The following is a 16,301-nucleotide window of genomic DNA, read 5'->3' as shown; positions in this document are numbered from 1 at the left end:
GGGGTGACAAAGGGGGCGCCACAAATATTTGGTGCAGCTGCCGCAGCAAATGAAAATATTTGAGCGTTCGCTTGTAGCCAAAAATACTTTTGCCACAAAGTTTGTGAGCAAACTTTGCTTAAAACATACTTGAACATACATTTATATATATAAATATTTAATGCGTAGTACCCATCCAAAAGAGCTGCCAACTAATAGCTGAAAGTGGCTGTTGAATCCAAAAGGACATAAAATGGAAGTCACGCAATAAAAACTTCAAGCAGCCTTCCTTCTCACCTCCTGCAGCAACCAGCAACCAGCATCCAGCAACCAACTTCAACAACCCACAATATATCTGACACATTGGAAATTACAATAGTCAAGTGTTTAGTGGAACAGCTGTCAATTGAAGTGACATTGAGGCGGGTTGCCCGCTTCAGCAAGTTCAACCAAACAAGCAGCCACATAACAATTCTCTAGAAGTCTCCTAAAAGTATTTCAAAATCGTTGACTGACATTGCTAAAAACATAACTAAGTGAACCGAGAAGGACACATGACAAAAACTTTTGCAAATTCTATGGGAGCAATAATTTAAAACCTAATCAAATTTCAACTGAAATATAAATCCACAAATGACAGCATGAAATCGAACAAATGTAAGTAAGCATAAGCGCAAAAGAAATTGAAATAAAACTTTGTTAAATGTTATCTTTGAAAATGTATAATAAAAGGCAATAATGACATAAAGTTAAAATATGGGTTCTCGGGCTATAACGGCTCGAATATTCAACTGGAATATAAACGTTGTATTTTATTGAGCTATTTTGCTATTCATCTTTTGTTCTGTTTTCTTAGAAAACCTTTAAATGTGTCTCAATTTCCATTTTAAAGGGCTTTAAGAAGTTTTTAAGCGCGAGCTGATCCAACATGATTAGACATTTGACTCATTGCTAGATTTTACAATTTTAATTACTTTTTATAACCAAAAGCCAAAAACCAATAAGAAGCGCAGCTCATAAAATTGTCTGTACTAAATTTAATAAAGAGAAAAATGTTCAAACAATTGCTCTATGATTCAATTGTATTTGGAATTTCAAAAAGAGAAATTTAATCCGGCGTGTGTTTACCGTATTTTGTGAATGCCGAAAAATGAAGAAAGTGTTCCACTATTAAACATATTACCGCCGCCATTGACACTTTCTTTGTCGGGGAATATGAATTGTTTTTTTCTCATTTTCTCTGTGCACTCAAAACACGGTTGTCGCCTGAAATGAACTATAGAAATTGTTTTAATGCAGTCTTGGCTGTGCTGTTAATACACGTGCTACTAAAATCCACAACGATGGCAGATAATAGACGCCTAAAACTTAGGAAACGTTTAGCATCGCCGATTAAAAATGAGCTCACAGATGAGCTGGGCAAATATGTGGTCTCCATACGTTCTCGCAGACCACAGATTATATTTGGTGATAATCATTACTGTGGGGGTGCGATAATAGCGCCACGATACGTGCTCACCGCTGCCAAGTGTTCAATGAAGTGGGTAGAATTCAGATTTTGTAACATTTTTCTAATAATAAATAACTTGTCCAAAGCAAATACAAAGTTATGCATCCGATACGATCGATTGTAGTCGTTGGTGGCACAGCTAATCGTCTGAAAGAAGTGGATACTACGGTGACCAATGCTGTTAAGAAAATATTTGTGCCCGATAATTTTACACTGTATAGCAAAAACAATATTGCGATACTGCTACTGGAGGCAGCATGGCCAACGGATAATCCGAGAATCGATATTATAAAATTGCCCGATGTAGCGCCTAACTATAACGACATATATATGGTGCTAGGCTGGGGGCGTATGTATAAGGTGAGTTACCTAAAGCTCTTCAATCCTTAACCACTGAATCTCCAACCATAGGGTGGTCCACTTGCTGCCAATCTGGTGCATATAGATGTCAAGTTGCTTGATCGCAAAACTTGCCTAATCATGTTGAAGGGTCTTTATCCCGAAATGCTCTGTGCCGGAAATTTTCACGACGAACTTGACAGTAATCCCTGTGCAGGCGACACAGGTGATCCAATGATCAGAAATAATACGCTGATTGGCATCGTTTCTCATCGCGTGGGCTGTGGCACTAGCGAAATGCCATCGATTTACACTGACGTGTGGTATCATACAAATTGGATCAAGGATACAATGCAAAACATGGCTCATCCTTTCGATGCAAAGTTTTTGAATCTCTTATTGGTCGCATTAATTGCGCTGTTGGCTTAAAAAGTCCAATAAACAAAAAAAAATCGAGGTGCGATTAAACATTTGAGTTTTTAATTACTTAAAACCGGATAGAGTAGTGCATTAAACGGGCAGTAAATAGCCGAAGCCATAGCACAATTTTCTTGAGCATTCTCTGTACTAACAGAAAAAAAGTATAATAGTCTTATTTCTGCTATTTAAATTTGCAACTTGTTTTTAAACTAGGACTAAGGATAACTAAGGATTCATCAATGTGTTTTCCTTTTCAAAATGTGGACCAAACCTACAAATGTAAGCTGCATCCATTTAAAATAAGTGGCCTTCAGACAACCGGACAACCGACCCTTTTTGTGGTGATGCATTGTCTGTTCCACATGATTGTAAGTGAAATTTGTTCATAAATATGGATCATAAATAATAATAGATTTCCCGATAGTGATATATACTGAATTGACTGATAAATAATAGCCAGTTAGTTGTGGTGATGCAATACAGTAATAATTTAACGATATGAATAGTAAATTTAACTTCAGCTTCAACTTGAGGAGAAGTTACTGCTGGCTGACTGGGACGCCAATTTGGATGCTCTTCTTCAATGCTTCAACCACTCAATGGTTTTTGTGGCTCAACGTCCTCTCAATGTGAATTCGGCAATTCGCCTATGCGTGTGCGTCTATCAACTGTGTCATGAAGGGATTGAAGTGACATCATCTGAATCGTGGCACGCTTTGGTCTGTTTCGCAATTGCAACAGCACGTGCTTGTGGGCGCTGAGATGTTGTCTTTGCGCACGTTGATTGTCAAGCGCAGCAATATTGGGGCAGCAATATTGGGGCACAAATCAAATCAAGAATTGCTCCAGCCAGGGTAGTTCAGCTAGCTGCCAATTCGCCCACAAAAACAACCACAAGTCTAGTCTGGCGACTACCTTCTGTCTGTTACCTGCCAGCTACCACCTGCCACTTGTGTCGATTGGTTTTCGTTCCTTTCGCGTACACAAAACGTTGTTGGATGCTGTTGCTTCTGATGCTGCTGGTGTTGACCTTGCAGCATGGTAGACTGGCCAAATGGCCGACAGACTGTGTTGGCTATCCGTGTGCTTAATTACCACAAACTCAGTGTAGCGTTGTGGCGAGCACTTTAATTGGCGCGCCCCCGCCGTCCTCCCCAAAAAAAAAGGGAAAGCAATAAAGAACTCAAATATAGATTTAGCAGCAGCTGCCATGCAACAAAAGTGGCAGCTTCAGCCTTAGCTCTCTTACGGCAGTACTTAAACATTTGCTAGCCTCAAGCAAATGGCCGTCAAAGTGAATAGTATCTTCAAATAACTTGAACCGAGTAGGTAAAAGATAAAAGATACATGCCACAAATAGTTCCGCTGTCAGCTTAATAGAGTCTCCATTTAACGTTGGCTAAGATATAATCTCAAGCTTCAGTGTACTTTGGGGGATGCTTCCAAGTTCATCACACAAATATGTATATATTGTATGTATATATATATATATATACCATATATTTTACATTTAAGATATAGTTAAAGAGTTAGTATAATTGCTATACTATTTTAAGATCACATTACTACTAATTTAAGGGTATATTCAAAGCAGTACATTATCTACAATTAGTTCACAATTCTGAGCAAATATGGCCAAAAACCCTTTTTGATCTTCGGCAATCGATCAATTAAAGGTTAATGTATATAAAGACATAGTTTGTCTTGAATGAATTTGAGATAAGTAGAACCTGTAATAGGTGTGATGTCCTCAGTATCAATATATAATTGAGTATTATTATTATAAAAATAGATTATACACTACCTATATACGAAATATATATCTTTAAACCAATACAATTGTAATTATTCTGGTATAATATTCAAACTTAATGCTCTTAACTCACAGATGTCAGCGAGTTGACCAATTTAAATGAAGCACATATTTGGCAACTGTTTATATTTATTTTATTGAATAGAAGTAAAGAAATTAAATATAGAAAAATATATGCTATTTATTTACCTATATTTTAATCAAACGCTTTGATAATGTTAAATTATATATTTGAGAACTGAACAAGAACCCCGACTGACCTGACTGCCATGAGCTTAGCAGACCTCATTAGACTGCCAGAATTTCACAATTGAAATCTGTCTATCTATCTATCAATTTAAATGCAATTGCGTAATGATTTGCAATCAGCATTAAGTAGAAATTGAGTTCGAATTGAGGCGACTTGAGTCGGTGTCATATCCGATATGAACTCATGAACCCACACGCTGATAAATACAAATTTCTATAGCTACCGCTGCGCATATGTCAGAACATGGACAATAGACGGCACCTGTGCTCCATTTATTTAATGAATTTCGTTGCTGGTACTGCTGCTTCTCCTTTTGCTATTCGACACTGTTGAAGAGCTGCTGCCGTAGGCAAATGTGTAATGACAACATTAATGCAAATGACTTCATTTAATTAAACGCCTGCGAAGGCAATGCGAAACACACGGAGGTGGAGACGGAGACGAAGAGAAAGAGAAAGAGAGAGAGAAAGAGACAGAGACAGAGACAGAGATAGCGAAAGGAATCCCAAAAAGGACAGCGGAAAGCATCCTTGTCATAGTCATCATTGAGGCAGATAACAGCAGATAGCTGGAAGATATCGCAGCACTCATACGCCTTTGTACGCATGAATGCGTATTAAGGTGCACACCATTGGGAAATGCTGAATTGGGCATTCACTTTGTGTGTGTGTGTAGGTGTGTGTAGGTGTGTGTAGGTGTGTGTGTGTAGGTGTGTGTAGGTGTGTGTGTGTATGAGCGAATATGCGACAAGTGGGCGTGGCAATCGGCTGTTGCTGATGATTTTTTAGCTGTTGTTGTTGTGCGCACGTGCGTGTAAATACATTTATATATATGCGACAGGTGTACACAGATGTGTCAAAAATCCCCAGTCCTGTGGTAGCCAATTCAATTAGCAGACGTTTCAGCAGAACCCAAGCCAACAGTAGACTATATTAAAATATATACAGATATTTAAATGTATATATAGGTGTGTGTACTTTTATATTGACCAAATGGCCAAGCTTTGCCTTAATGTTAGCCATAAGACTTTTCATTAGCCATAAGACTTTTCATTAGAAGGCCTTTCATTATATATTTTTAATAACTTTGGCAATGTGCGTTCGTCTTTGGGCATATATTTTCGTGGAATTTAAATTAAATTTGACTAGCTAACATACAATTCAAATATTTTTGCAGACTTTAACTTCTCCTGTAGACTTTTGTCAAAGAACGAATATGAATCATTTAACTGCAACAGCTCAGTATTCAATTACTTATGCACTTTTAGAAAGGAATTGAGAGGCATTTATTCTATGTGACTCGAATGCATTTTAAGCGTATCACTATATCCTACATCTTATATATCTTATCTTATTTAATAACTCTTGAAATGGTTGTATAACAAACTCTTTAATTTGAATAAAAATTTCAACAGAATGTAATAATCTATTATTTAGTACTAGATAATTTGTCCATTAATGCAACTGCAATTTAAACCAATCCCGTTTCTATTATTATTATTATTATTTTATTTTATTATTACGCATGACATTTGAAGTGAGACTGAGCCAAGGCTTATTTATAATATACTGCAATTCAATTCAAATGAATATTTAATTTCATTTTAAGCTTTACAACCATATGTTCGAAAATGTAATGAAATTTGAACTGACTTCCACTACAACAGTTTCGCCACTTACTTATTTAAAAATGTCAAGATATGCGGTGGCTGCTGCACATGCCACGCTCAACAAGATTTCAATGCGCTAAATTCATATTAAATTTTTCAACAAATTCAGCGTGTTTAAGTGACTGCGCTCATTAGCAACAGCAGCATCAACAGCAGAATAGGCTGAGTGTGCGAGGGGATCACTGAGTTCGTGTTAAAGCCCAGCATTCACATGCAGCATCCCAAAAGAGGAAATAAAAACACAAGTGCTGGTAAAAGGACCAAACTGTTCATTTGCATGCGCTGGCGCTCATTACATTTGCATTAAACTTTTAATATGCGTGGACATGTGAAATAGTGTGTGTGTGTGTGTGTGTGTGTGTGTGTGTGTGTGAAGAGTGTGTTTAAATATATATATATATATGTGTGTGTGTGTGTGTATGCCGTACGGGCGTCCTATGCAGACTGCAGTTGACTGACAGGAATGGGCAACCAGTGCAGACAGCAGCCAGAATGTAAGGCGCATGTGGCATATGAACTTGCAACGCCCGCAGCGTCTAACCAGGCTATTTCTTAATTTACCCAGAAATATGAAGTTAATTACATTTGACCAGCTACGAATTGCGGGTCAAATCACACCCACATACACATACATTCGCATTTTTCGTTAGTCATTAAGGACTCAGCAACTGGAAACTATTCTTCCGGTCAGCGCTGATGAGGTAGTTGCTCTTGGCACATGAATGTCAGTTGAGCACGCATTCTCCTAATAGGGTGTCTCTGTATTGGGGATCGCATAAGTGTTATGTGTATGCCAATACACTTCAAAATACTTTGCGCTATTTCTCCCTAAGAAAAACATTTTGTGGAATTACAAAAATTAGAAATGCAATTTGCGAGTGGATATCATCAGAAACCTTCGTCGTTTACAAACACACTTTTTACTTTTATACATCAATCAATTTTTGATTTCCATCTGGTCAGTTAGTAATGCGAAAATCGGGACTTAGAAATCACTTAGCAAATATTTTTCCAAGTGTACATGAAGTAGCCGTTGCTCAGGCATTTGACACTATAAAGCTGCATGCATGCTTGAGGTATAGCTGACAATATGTGTGTGGGTGTGTGTGTGTGTGTGTGTGTGTGTGTATGGTGTGTATGCGTTTGTCAAGTGTAAGTGCATTTCGTTATGAGCTTAGCAGTCTTATAAATGTTTGCGTATTTGTTTGCCAGCGTTATTTGCCCCCAAGTTCAGTCGCCGTTTGCTATTTACTTGATGTTTTCTCTCGCTGAGCTTGCTGTATGTGTATGTACATGTACATGTACATGTATATGTATCTATGCATCTGAATGTGTATCTGCGTGTATCTGTGTGTATCTAGATGTGTGTATATGTAGGTAAATGCGCACAGCACATAAATATCTAAAGCATTCTTGAGTATCTACTCTAATGGATTTGGGTTAAAAATACACTATGTATGTTGCGTGTTGTATGTGTGTGTTGTGCATGTTGCAAGGGCATGTTGAGGGCATACAACTGAGCCAAGTGCCTCTAGCGAGACTTTCTAACTGTACGCTTGCTTAAGATATACAAATTAGTTTAATTTCAATTAGAATGCAAGAGAGAGAGGAGTAAACGAAGATTATTGCGACTAAAACAAGCACTTAACAGTCTGTTAAAAATGTCAATTGGTAATAATACCAGTAGTAAGGGAAAAATATATTTACCAAATATTTGTGTGTACATAAGTAGAGCTATGAATAGTTAACGGATAAATTTCTGTGTTCATTTCAAATACGAACTGTTTCATTGGCCGCTGTATAGTTCATTATTTTTTGATTTGGCAAACTCTTCATTTACACATTTTACAAAGATTTTATTTCTTTAACTTTCAACGAAGACAGAAATAAAAAGAAATATAAGCTGTTCAAAGACTATTCTTATGTTATTTATACCATGGTCGACGTTTTCTGTTGTAAAATAATTCTGTTCCAAATTAAATTGTCGGAAAATTCATAGCAAGGACTTTCCACAAAGAGGGGAAAACGTTTTTTTGATAGACTCATTATGTAGTCATTTGACTTCATTTGTAACGAAGAACATTCCCAACGAATGCTAATTAAATTCATAAGAATTCGCTTGGCTGTCTGCTTTGTTTCAAGAATCAGTCACAAAAGCGTAATTTTCTGATATCAATTAGTATTAACGGAAGTTCGTAATAAAAGTACCGTTGTATAGCATTAAAGGCTGCCTAAATTGAAATTATAAGCGTAATAACATAAGCCCCAGGAATATCACGACACCCCCACTCACACCCACTCTCCACACACACACACACACACACACATGGCAGAAAGGAGTGAAAGCAGGCAGCAAGTGAATGGCAGGACATGAGCAACAGGACAGTACGGCATATTAAATAATTTTAAGCAAAATTATATATGCCATAAAAACATTCCGGCGCACAACACACACACATACACACACACACACACACACACACCACTCATACAAGCACTCTCGCACACACACGCATACACACTCAGAGACACACGCACATGACATAAACGTCGCCGTTTGCTGGGCACAAAGTAATAACCGTGTTGGGCCAACTTATTGTTTACGATGTGCTTAGTGGCAAACTTGGCTTTGATAATGAAACGAGCAAACATACAAACACACGCACATAAGCAGGAACACACACACAGCCACATACACATACACTCACACTCACACTCACACACACACACATGCTGTCACACAGACACGCGCTGACAGTTAACGGCAATAGCAACAAATACCACAGCCTACCCGAAAAGCACATGCCCTAAAAAAATAACAAGCAAGAATGTTTGAGTCGAGAGTGTTTGACTAACAGATACTCTGTAATCAACACTAACGTACATTCATAGTTACTAGTCGCTATATGTTTTATTATTCTTTGAGATAATCCGATCTAACTTGTTACATACATTAGCACAACTTTGTGATACCCTTTTTAATTATATTGCATGTATGCAGGGTATTAGCACACTTTGCGGCCCAAGATAGTTGCATAATCACAATCAGTGAGTATGTGTGTGCGATGTGTTTGTATTAGGTTCAAGACAACGTACCGCACGTGATGTGATTAGCACAAAGCCTCCAATGTCGCCAACATGTTGGCTTAGATTTTAATTTTTGGCTGCGATAAAGCACCGGCCACGCCCATGCGCCCCAAACACTGAGGCAACATAATGTGTTTGGCCAGATACGATACACACGACGAATGCGTAATATTTGCTACATTGCGTATGCAATGAAACATTTTTGCAAATTTATCCAATTTGGTCTAATTGCAAAAGCTCCAAAATCTGTGTGGCTAAACTGGCCAGACCATCAATCCTTCAAACGGCCAATCCATCAGTCAACCAGCACCTGACAGTGTGCTTTCGTCAGCAGGTTTCAAGCTGCTGCTGCTGGTGGATGGCAAAACTGTTTTGTGGCTGGCCCCCTTTTCACGTCGCATTTTGTTTTACATGTCACAAATAGTTTTCAGTTTTTGGCAGTAAGCTATGCTTGCAGCTCCAAGTTGCGAGTTGCCCCATTGTTTTGTCGAGTTTGCCGAGAGTTCTCGGTGCAATGCCAAAAATGCCAAACGAAGGCAAGGCAAGCGCATCGCAACGAGATACTGCACATCCTGCTACTCTGCGACGTTGTGTTTACCCAATGTGTGTGTGAGCGTGTATTCTTTATGAATGCACTTGGAAAATTATGAGTATATGCCACAGAAATGCCGAAAATGGCTATATTTCGCTCACTTTTTGTAATAAACTACACTTCCATCGCTTTTGTGTATTAACAACAAAAAGTTTGCTGGATTTAATTTACAAATAATATTTATTATGTCATTTTATAAATTCACTTTAAAAAAGGAAAACTACTTTTGAAATAAATCTAATTGGATTTTAGGAAACACACAAAGTTAAAAGTATTGTTTGGTCAAACCAATTTGAATACAACTGATATTGAATGATCGGCTGTTAATTTGTCAATTTATCGCTATTTTACACAACTCAGTTAAATCTTATTCACTTATGTAAACATTTGTAATTTTAGTAACTATCGATATTTTCACTATCGAAGGGTTGGAGATTCGAGCAAACTACGCTTTTGTTTCGGTCACAAATAAACTTGCTAAAATAGTTTAAACATCGCCAAGATCTGAAGTTTCATGTTTGTATATAAAACGTTTTATGCATCGAACATGTATAATTAAATAAGATACTGAATAGATTGCGAAATTTCTAAAATAGATATTAAGTATTCTAAATATGGTAAGTAAATGATATTTTTCAGAGGAATTTTCTCAATTCTAATGCATTTCTTTTGCTGAGTGTATGTTGTATATATGTTGTATGTTTTGTAGTAACTCAAATTAACCTAAAACCGCTTCAAATTGCAATTTCCGGCGCTGCAGCCAAAGAACAACAACAAAAATGCCTCAAGGATATGAGTGGCAGCCAACAACAAACTGTAACTATAATTAAAACTTTTGCGCAGACACGAGCAACACGAAGTTTGTGGTGGGGTACGCAACGCACCGCCACGCCCCCTCAAAAATAAAACGCCGCCGACATGTGACCCGAAATCCATGTAGACATGAAGACACTACAAGCTGAAATCTTAAAGAGACGCTTAAATGGAATTATTGCATTAATTGCTTTTTGGCCACTAAGCATAACCGCAACAACAATAACGTTGCAACAGTATCAGCAACAACCGCATCGACGACCTTTGACCTTTGCGCATCCTACGTCCTCCTGGCGAAAAGTTTAATTAATTTCTGTCGGCGGCTACCCAACTTTCAAATGAATTACATATTCCAAACACACAGCTAACTGGGCAGTGAAGCATAGTATGGGGGGAGGCGTGCTGAATGGGCGTGGACCGGCGTCCGTCAATGTTATTTCGTGGCGCGTCCGACGTTTGCATAATTGTATTTGTTTTAAGCCCTTCACTCTTCAAGTGCGTTTGCAAACTTTTTTTTATTTTGTATCGCTTTTTTAACAGTTAAATTGTTAAAAAATTACAAATAAATTGAATAAGCTTCCCAAAAAAGGATGCCCACTAATAACAACAAGAACAACAACAGCAACAAATTACATTGTATTGACTTTTCAATTACATTTTGTGGCAACTTTTAAAGTGGAACCCGGCATGAGAAATAGCCCAACATTTGCTGCTGATTTCTTTAACGGTTTCTTTTTTATTTTTATTTTTATTTATTTTTATTATTTTTTTTTTTTTTGTTGGGAGCTTGTTCGATTCTGAGTTGTTGTGGCTGTTGTTGTCGTTGGTCGGTGCTGACTGTTACTCTGGCTTTTTCCATTATGCCATTAGCTCTGTGGTACCGTATTTAGGTCACATGATTCCAATGCTTGTGCATTAATGGCCTCTCAACAGCAATGCGGCTAGCAGGACAAACGGAAAAAGCCCAAACATAATAAGAGCCAACAAGAGCCACGCCTACTATGCCGTGCGGCAGTGTTGAATGAATGTGAATGCTTCAAGTCTCAGTCGATTCGACCCGAGCATCAGCACTGGGCAACGCGCACAAAAGATATCAAATTTAAGTGCACAAACACAAACACACAGATCAGTACGGAGCAGGCAGAGACAGCCAGTGGCGAGAGGTTTGCCAGAAGTATTAAGAGCATTTTACTAACTGTCCAAAGTGCGACTCTGTAACTCAATAGCCCATGTGTGCTTAATATTAATTAACAATGTAAACTTAACATGCGCTTATTAACATAATATTATATTTTTCGTATTAACATAACGTAAGATCTCAGACACCTCTAAAGCCTACTAACAGATAAACCAGCATCATGCTTTTATAATGTTAAGTGGCTTTTTGTTACGTTATTTGGCATTACTGTTATGTTAATAGCAAAAAAAAGGATGTTATATAAAAATAATATAAATAATATAATATAATATGTGTAAAGCACAATGATAGCAATTAGCAGTAGCTGAATACAAATGGTCTATAGTATAACTATTTTTATTATCAGAGTCGCGATTACCTGACCCTATTTGAATCTACCTCCCAAATGATTTATGGTTCTAAGACCAGTTCAAGCATGTGCACTGGAATTTAGGGTATAGGAACCCATATTCAGACAGTTCGTGCGTTTCTTGTGATAGCAGCCCAGTACGTTTTTTTTTTTGCTGTTTGGCACATTTTTGAAGCAATTTTTTTCTCAATTTGATTCTCATTAGCATCTTTTTGAGCAGCCCTCGGGATGACCTTATGGCCTTATGTGTGTGACCTAATCGCATTGAGTTTAATGTCAAGCAATTTCTGCTCTCAGTCGGTTGCTGCCTGCCTGCCTGCTACTTTCATTCCTTTTCTCCTTTTTTTTTTGCTGCTCAGTTCTCAACACAATTCGTTTGCTTGCTTAAGTGTGTGCGAGTGAGTGTGTGGTAAATTCCTTTGAAAACATCATGAAAATAACATACTTTGAACTTTTTATTGTCAATTGCCATCCGTCTGCACATAATAAAAGCTGACTTCATTTGGTCATTTTCATTTCATAATTTGTCGCAGCATTTTCACTCTGATTTCTCCCTGGACGCGCTTTAATTTGATTATTATACCAGTATCTGTCCGATTGTGTGTGTATGTGTGTGTGTTTAACATATGTCTTGTCCAACGCCCATCGTGCAGAGTGTATCTGTATCTGTTCACCGTTCAAAGTTCAGGTTGCGATATTGTGATTGAATGGCGGTGCACTTGGCATCGTCTGTCGCATTTGGTTATTTCAATGTGGTCATAATAGTGTACCGCAGGGGCCGCACTATCAATGCAGCACAGCCGTAAGCGGGGGGGTATTTATATTCACTCATGGCCCGGGGACATCACATACTGGCCACAACTCATCTGCCTTTAGCAGAACTCTCCCTCTCTTTCTCGGAATTCAGTTAAGTTTCATTCATTCGTTTTGCTCGCTGTCAGGAGAGGTGCTTTTGACGCTTTTGGTAACATTTTTATTGGCAAGCAAATGCGATTACAGCTACAGAGTTGCAGGCGTTCCACTATAGACAACCCCCATCCCACCCCTCCCCAGCAACACAGTTCCCACATTCACATCACCACCCCCTTTCATTTCAAGTTGAGTTGAGTTGCTATGAAAATAGTTTTGCAGTTTTTATTGCGCTTACAGGAATGATTTGTTTTTTCCTTCTTTGGTTGCACCAAAACGTGAGATGAAACTGAAAAACCGTGCAGATAACCGTTTTTAAAAAAAGGTATGTGACTGCTTCTTCCTATAATTTCCTGGCGCTGTAATTGCGCTTATCGCATTGTAATAAGGCAAATTTGCGGCAATGCCACGTGCTCAATCAGCAACAGCCAAAAAAAAAAAAATAAAATAAAATAAAAACAATAAAAAAAAACCAAAAAAAAATATAATATAAGAAAAAATAAACGGAAAGTTAAAAAAGCTGTTGTAATCCGCTTAGCTGCCATCGTCAGTTGCCAGTTTGCCCGTTTTGGCCATTTGGCAAAGGAGAGCGAAACTCAAAACTTAATTTGCTGCCTCGCGCGGCTGCTGCGGAGGTTGAGGCAACTGGAAGGCAGGGGTAATTACAACATAAATTTGCCAAATTGCTTCTTTAAAAACTTTGCACTCGCGACTGCGGGGCATTTTAGTGAGCTGACATTTAATGCTGATGCAGCAGACCTACCTCATCCCCGAGAACTGCAGACCAACACAAATAACCGCTAACCAATGCAGTCTGCTAACGTCTGTGGTCTGGCTAGCTGTTAATCCCAATGAGCTAATCCAGGCCAGTATATGTGACGGCAATGTGCGTACACTTTAAGAAAAGTACGTATTATTATTGTAAAAATCAAATAATAATATAGAAAAATAAAAAATACTGCAAATCTGTGATATACATTGATTCAAAATAAACTAAATAAAATAATTCTTAAGTTATCCTTTTCAAAAAAAATTCTATTTCTACATACAAAAAATATTATTTTTCTTAAATGTTTTAATAATTCATTTGTAAACACACTGGATTTTAGATTTTCCAAGACCTTATTTTAAGAAAGTCAAAATCCGAGCGCTTTGGATAATCATTCCCTGATCAATTATTTGAGCTACGTCGATTTTCGGGATTTTAGTGCACATATTTTGGTGAGTGTAGCACGCAAGCAACTGGCTGGCAAATTATCGGTGCCAGTTGACCAAACTTGATAAGGCCAAACATGTGTATGGACTGCCAGGCTTAGCAAAATCTCGGCAATCCCAGTCTGTCTATCGTCTCCCACCCATCTATCTGGCATTCATGTAGACAGACCAGCTGGTTGAAAAATAATAGGTTCGTGCTCTGCAGGCATGGAGCTTGTGATTGATATGCTGAAACTGTCGCCGTAACTGGAGTAATTGTAATTGTGGCCAAAACACAATGCACAAAATAGCCAAAAGCGAATTTCAACCTTAATGTGTCTAATTTTTATTTTTGTGTGTGCGTGTGTGTGCCTTCGTTTGTGTGTGTGTGTGTGTGCTTAGGTGTGTGCATTAGGAATGTGTCTAAGACTATGACACTGGCATTTAATATATCAGATTTTCTAAGATTTTTAAACTTTTAGATAGCGCGAGCTCTTTATAGATGAAGTTTAAGCAAATATGTCCATTAAAAAGATTTACTCATCATTTTTGCATTAAGCGCAACGCATTTATTTCGCACACATATAATATGTAGCATATAGAAGTTTAAGGATTTAACGGTTTCACAACAAATAAGTTGGATTTAACTTAAATTGCTGTATTTTTAATGTTTCGTCATTATATAATCCGAAAGCTTTTCTCATTAAAGAATACAAATGCATTTTATTTATTTTCATTTATAGTCACATTATCCAAATCACATGCTGACTTATCTCTCAATTACTCGTTTAGTTGGTCAGCTTAGCATTATCATTTGCTTAATGTGGAACAACACGCTATTCTGTTGCATCTGTTCATCTCCTGCTGCTTAGATGATTGTCGCTTGTGGCCTTTTGTGTATGCATTAAGAGCGACTCTCAGTGGCCGCAGTAGCCGCAGTGCCCCTGGCAAATGTGCAGAAAAAAATAAAATAAATTTAAGATAAAAGAAAAAGGCGAACAGCTTTAGTAATTTTTTTAATGCTGCACTTTAGTTGATAAGTCAAAAACTTGAGCGCAGCGGCAAAATCCATGGCTATCTCGGCTTTCTTTTCTTATACCATCTCTCGCTATTTCTCTCTCTCTCTCACTCTCTCTCTTTCTCTCTCTTTCTCTGTGTTACTCTGTCTCTATCACTCCTGACTGTTCTTCAGCGTTCTTTGGCCAACACCTGACAACCGGCTGGTCGGGCTGCCTGCCAGTCAACGCCCCACTGTTGGTATTTTGTAATTGCATTACGGGGGCCGACAAAGCAAAACCTTTGAAAAGCACTTGCCTGTGGGTGTGTATGGGCTTGTGTGAGTGTTTAGATGTATGTGTCAACCTTAAGTGCCCCTTTGTGATGCTCTATAGCTGCACTTTCTATCTGTCCGCCTATTTTGTGATACCGAAGGGTAAAACGAATATTTAATCTTATATAAGGTGAGTGAGTCACAGTCATAGAGTCATTAACCTCGTCAAGAAGAAACTGATTTTCCCTTAATTATAAAGCTGAAAGAGCATTTAGCAGTCGTTGATTTTCGGATGCAACGTTCATAACTCTTCTCACTAACTTTGGCTCATGCTTTTTGTGTGTTGCATAGTTTTGTGCGACAGGCGACTAACGTGGCCGGCAGTCACGGCGTATACGCAATAACATAATCGTCAGGTCGTTAGGTGCAACGTGCAATGACAATTAAAATACAGCCGTTAGCCATGTTTCCACTCGGCGTTAGTGTTGACAAGTTTTAAAGTTCGCCAAGTACCTCAACACACTGTGGGCGCGTGTGAATTTCAATTGAAGGTTGCACCATTGCAGTTTAAGTGCTGTGGCGTCGATGGGCTATCAAATTGGTAAGATAATAGCGCCAACAATGTAAACGAAAGTGTTCTAACAAACAAGGTAGGCAGATTGCTTTTATAATTGAAATGCTCAAATTACTTAAATAAACTAAACCCAATCCAATCAAAGCCACTCCAATCCAAGCCACTCCAATCCAAGCCAACCCAACCATAACGTATCCTTAGCTAAGCTATGGCAATCAAACTGTCTGCGGCTCTAACACTCCTCCCGTTATTGCCTCAGGTGAGTGTGAGGAGTCGGGTATGGATTACAGTTCGTGGCAAGCAGCACGCTTCTGCTGGACAGTAGAGGCAGTCCG

The 16,301-nt window shown here is 38.2% G+C and overlaps 2 protein-coding genes across 3 annotated transcripts in view; one reads left to right on the top strand and one right to left on the bottom strand.

The window, feature by feature from the left end:
* Positions 1-16,301, bottom strand: part of LOC6560784 (cyclic nucleotide-gated cation channel beta-3) — a 77,306-nt gene that overhangs the window by 25,042 nt on the left and 35,963 nt on the right. The window lies entirely within an intron of this gene.
* Positions 1,096-2,285, top strand: LOC6560370 (trypsin). 2 transcript variants are annotated; one of them, XM_001987722.2, is made up of 3 exons: positions 1,096-1,519; positions 1,576-1,849; positions 1,901-2,285. In XM_001987722.2, the coding sequence occupies exons 1-3, from the start codon at positions 1,251-1,253 to the stop codon at positions 2,255-2,257; spliced, it is 900 nt and encodes a 299-aa protein (XP_001987758.2). In that variant the 5' UTR covers positions 1,096-1,250; the 3' UTR covers positions 2,258-2,285. The 2 variants fall into 2 exon arrangements, with proteins under 2 accessions (XP_001987758.2, XP_032590576.1); XM_032734685.1 differs by having other exon boundaries at positions 1,935-2,029.

The sequence above is a fragment of the Drosophila grimshawi genome, unplaced genomic scaffold (genome assembly GCF_018153295.1).
Source record: "Drosophila grimshawi isolate 15287-2541.00 unplaced genomic scaffold, ASM1815329v1 contig_1369, whole genome shotgun sequence".
Taxonomy (NCBI): Eukaryota; Metazoa; Arthropoda; class Insecta; order Diptera; family Drosophilidae; genus Drosophila; species Drosophila grimshawi.
This window is presented reverse-complemented; position numbering and strand designations above follow the sequence as displayed.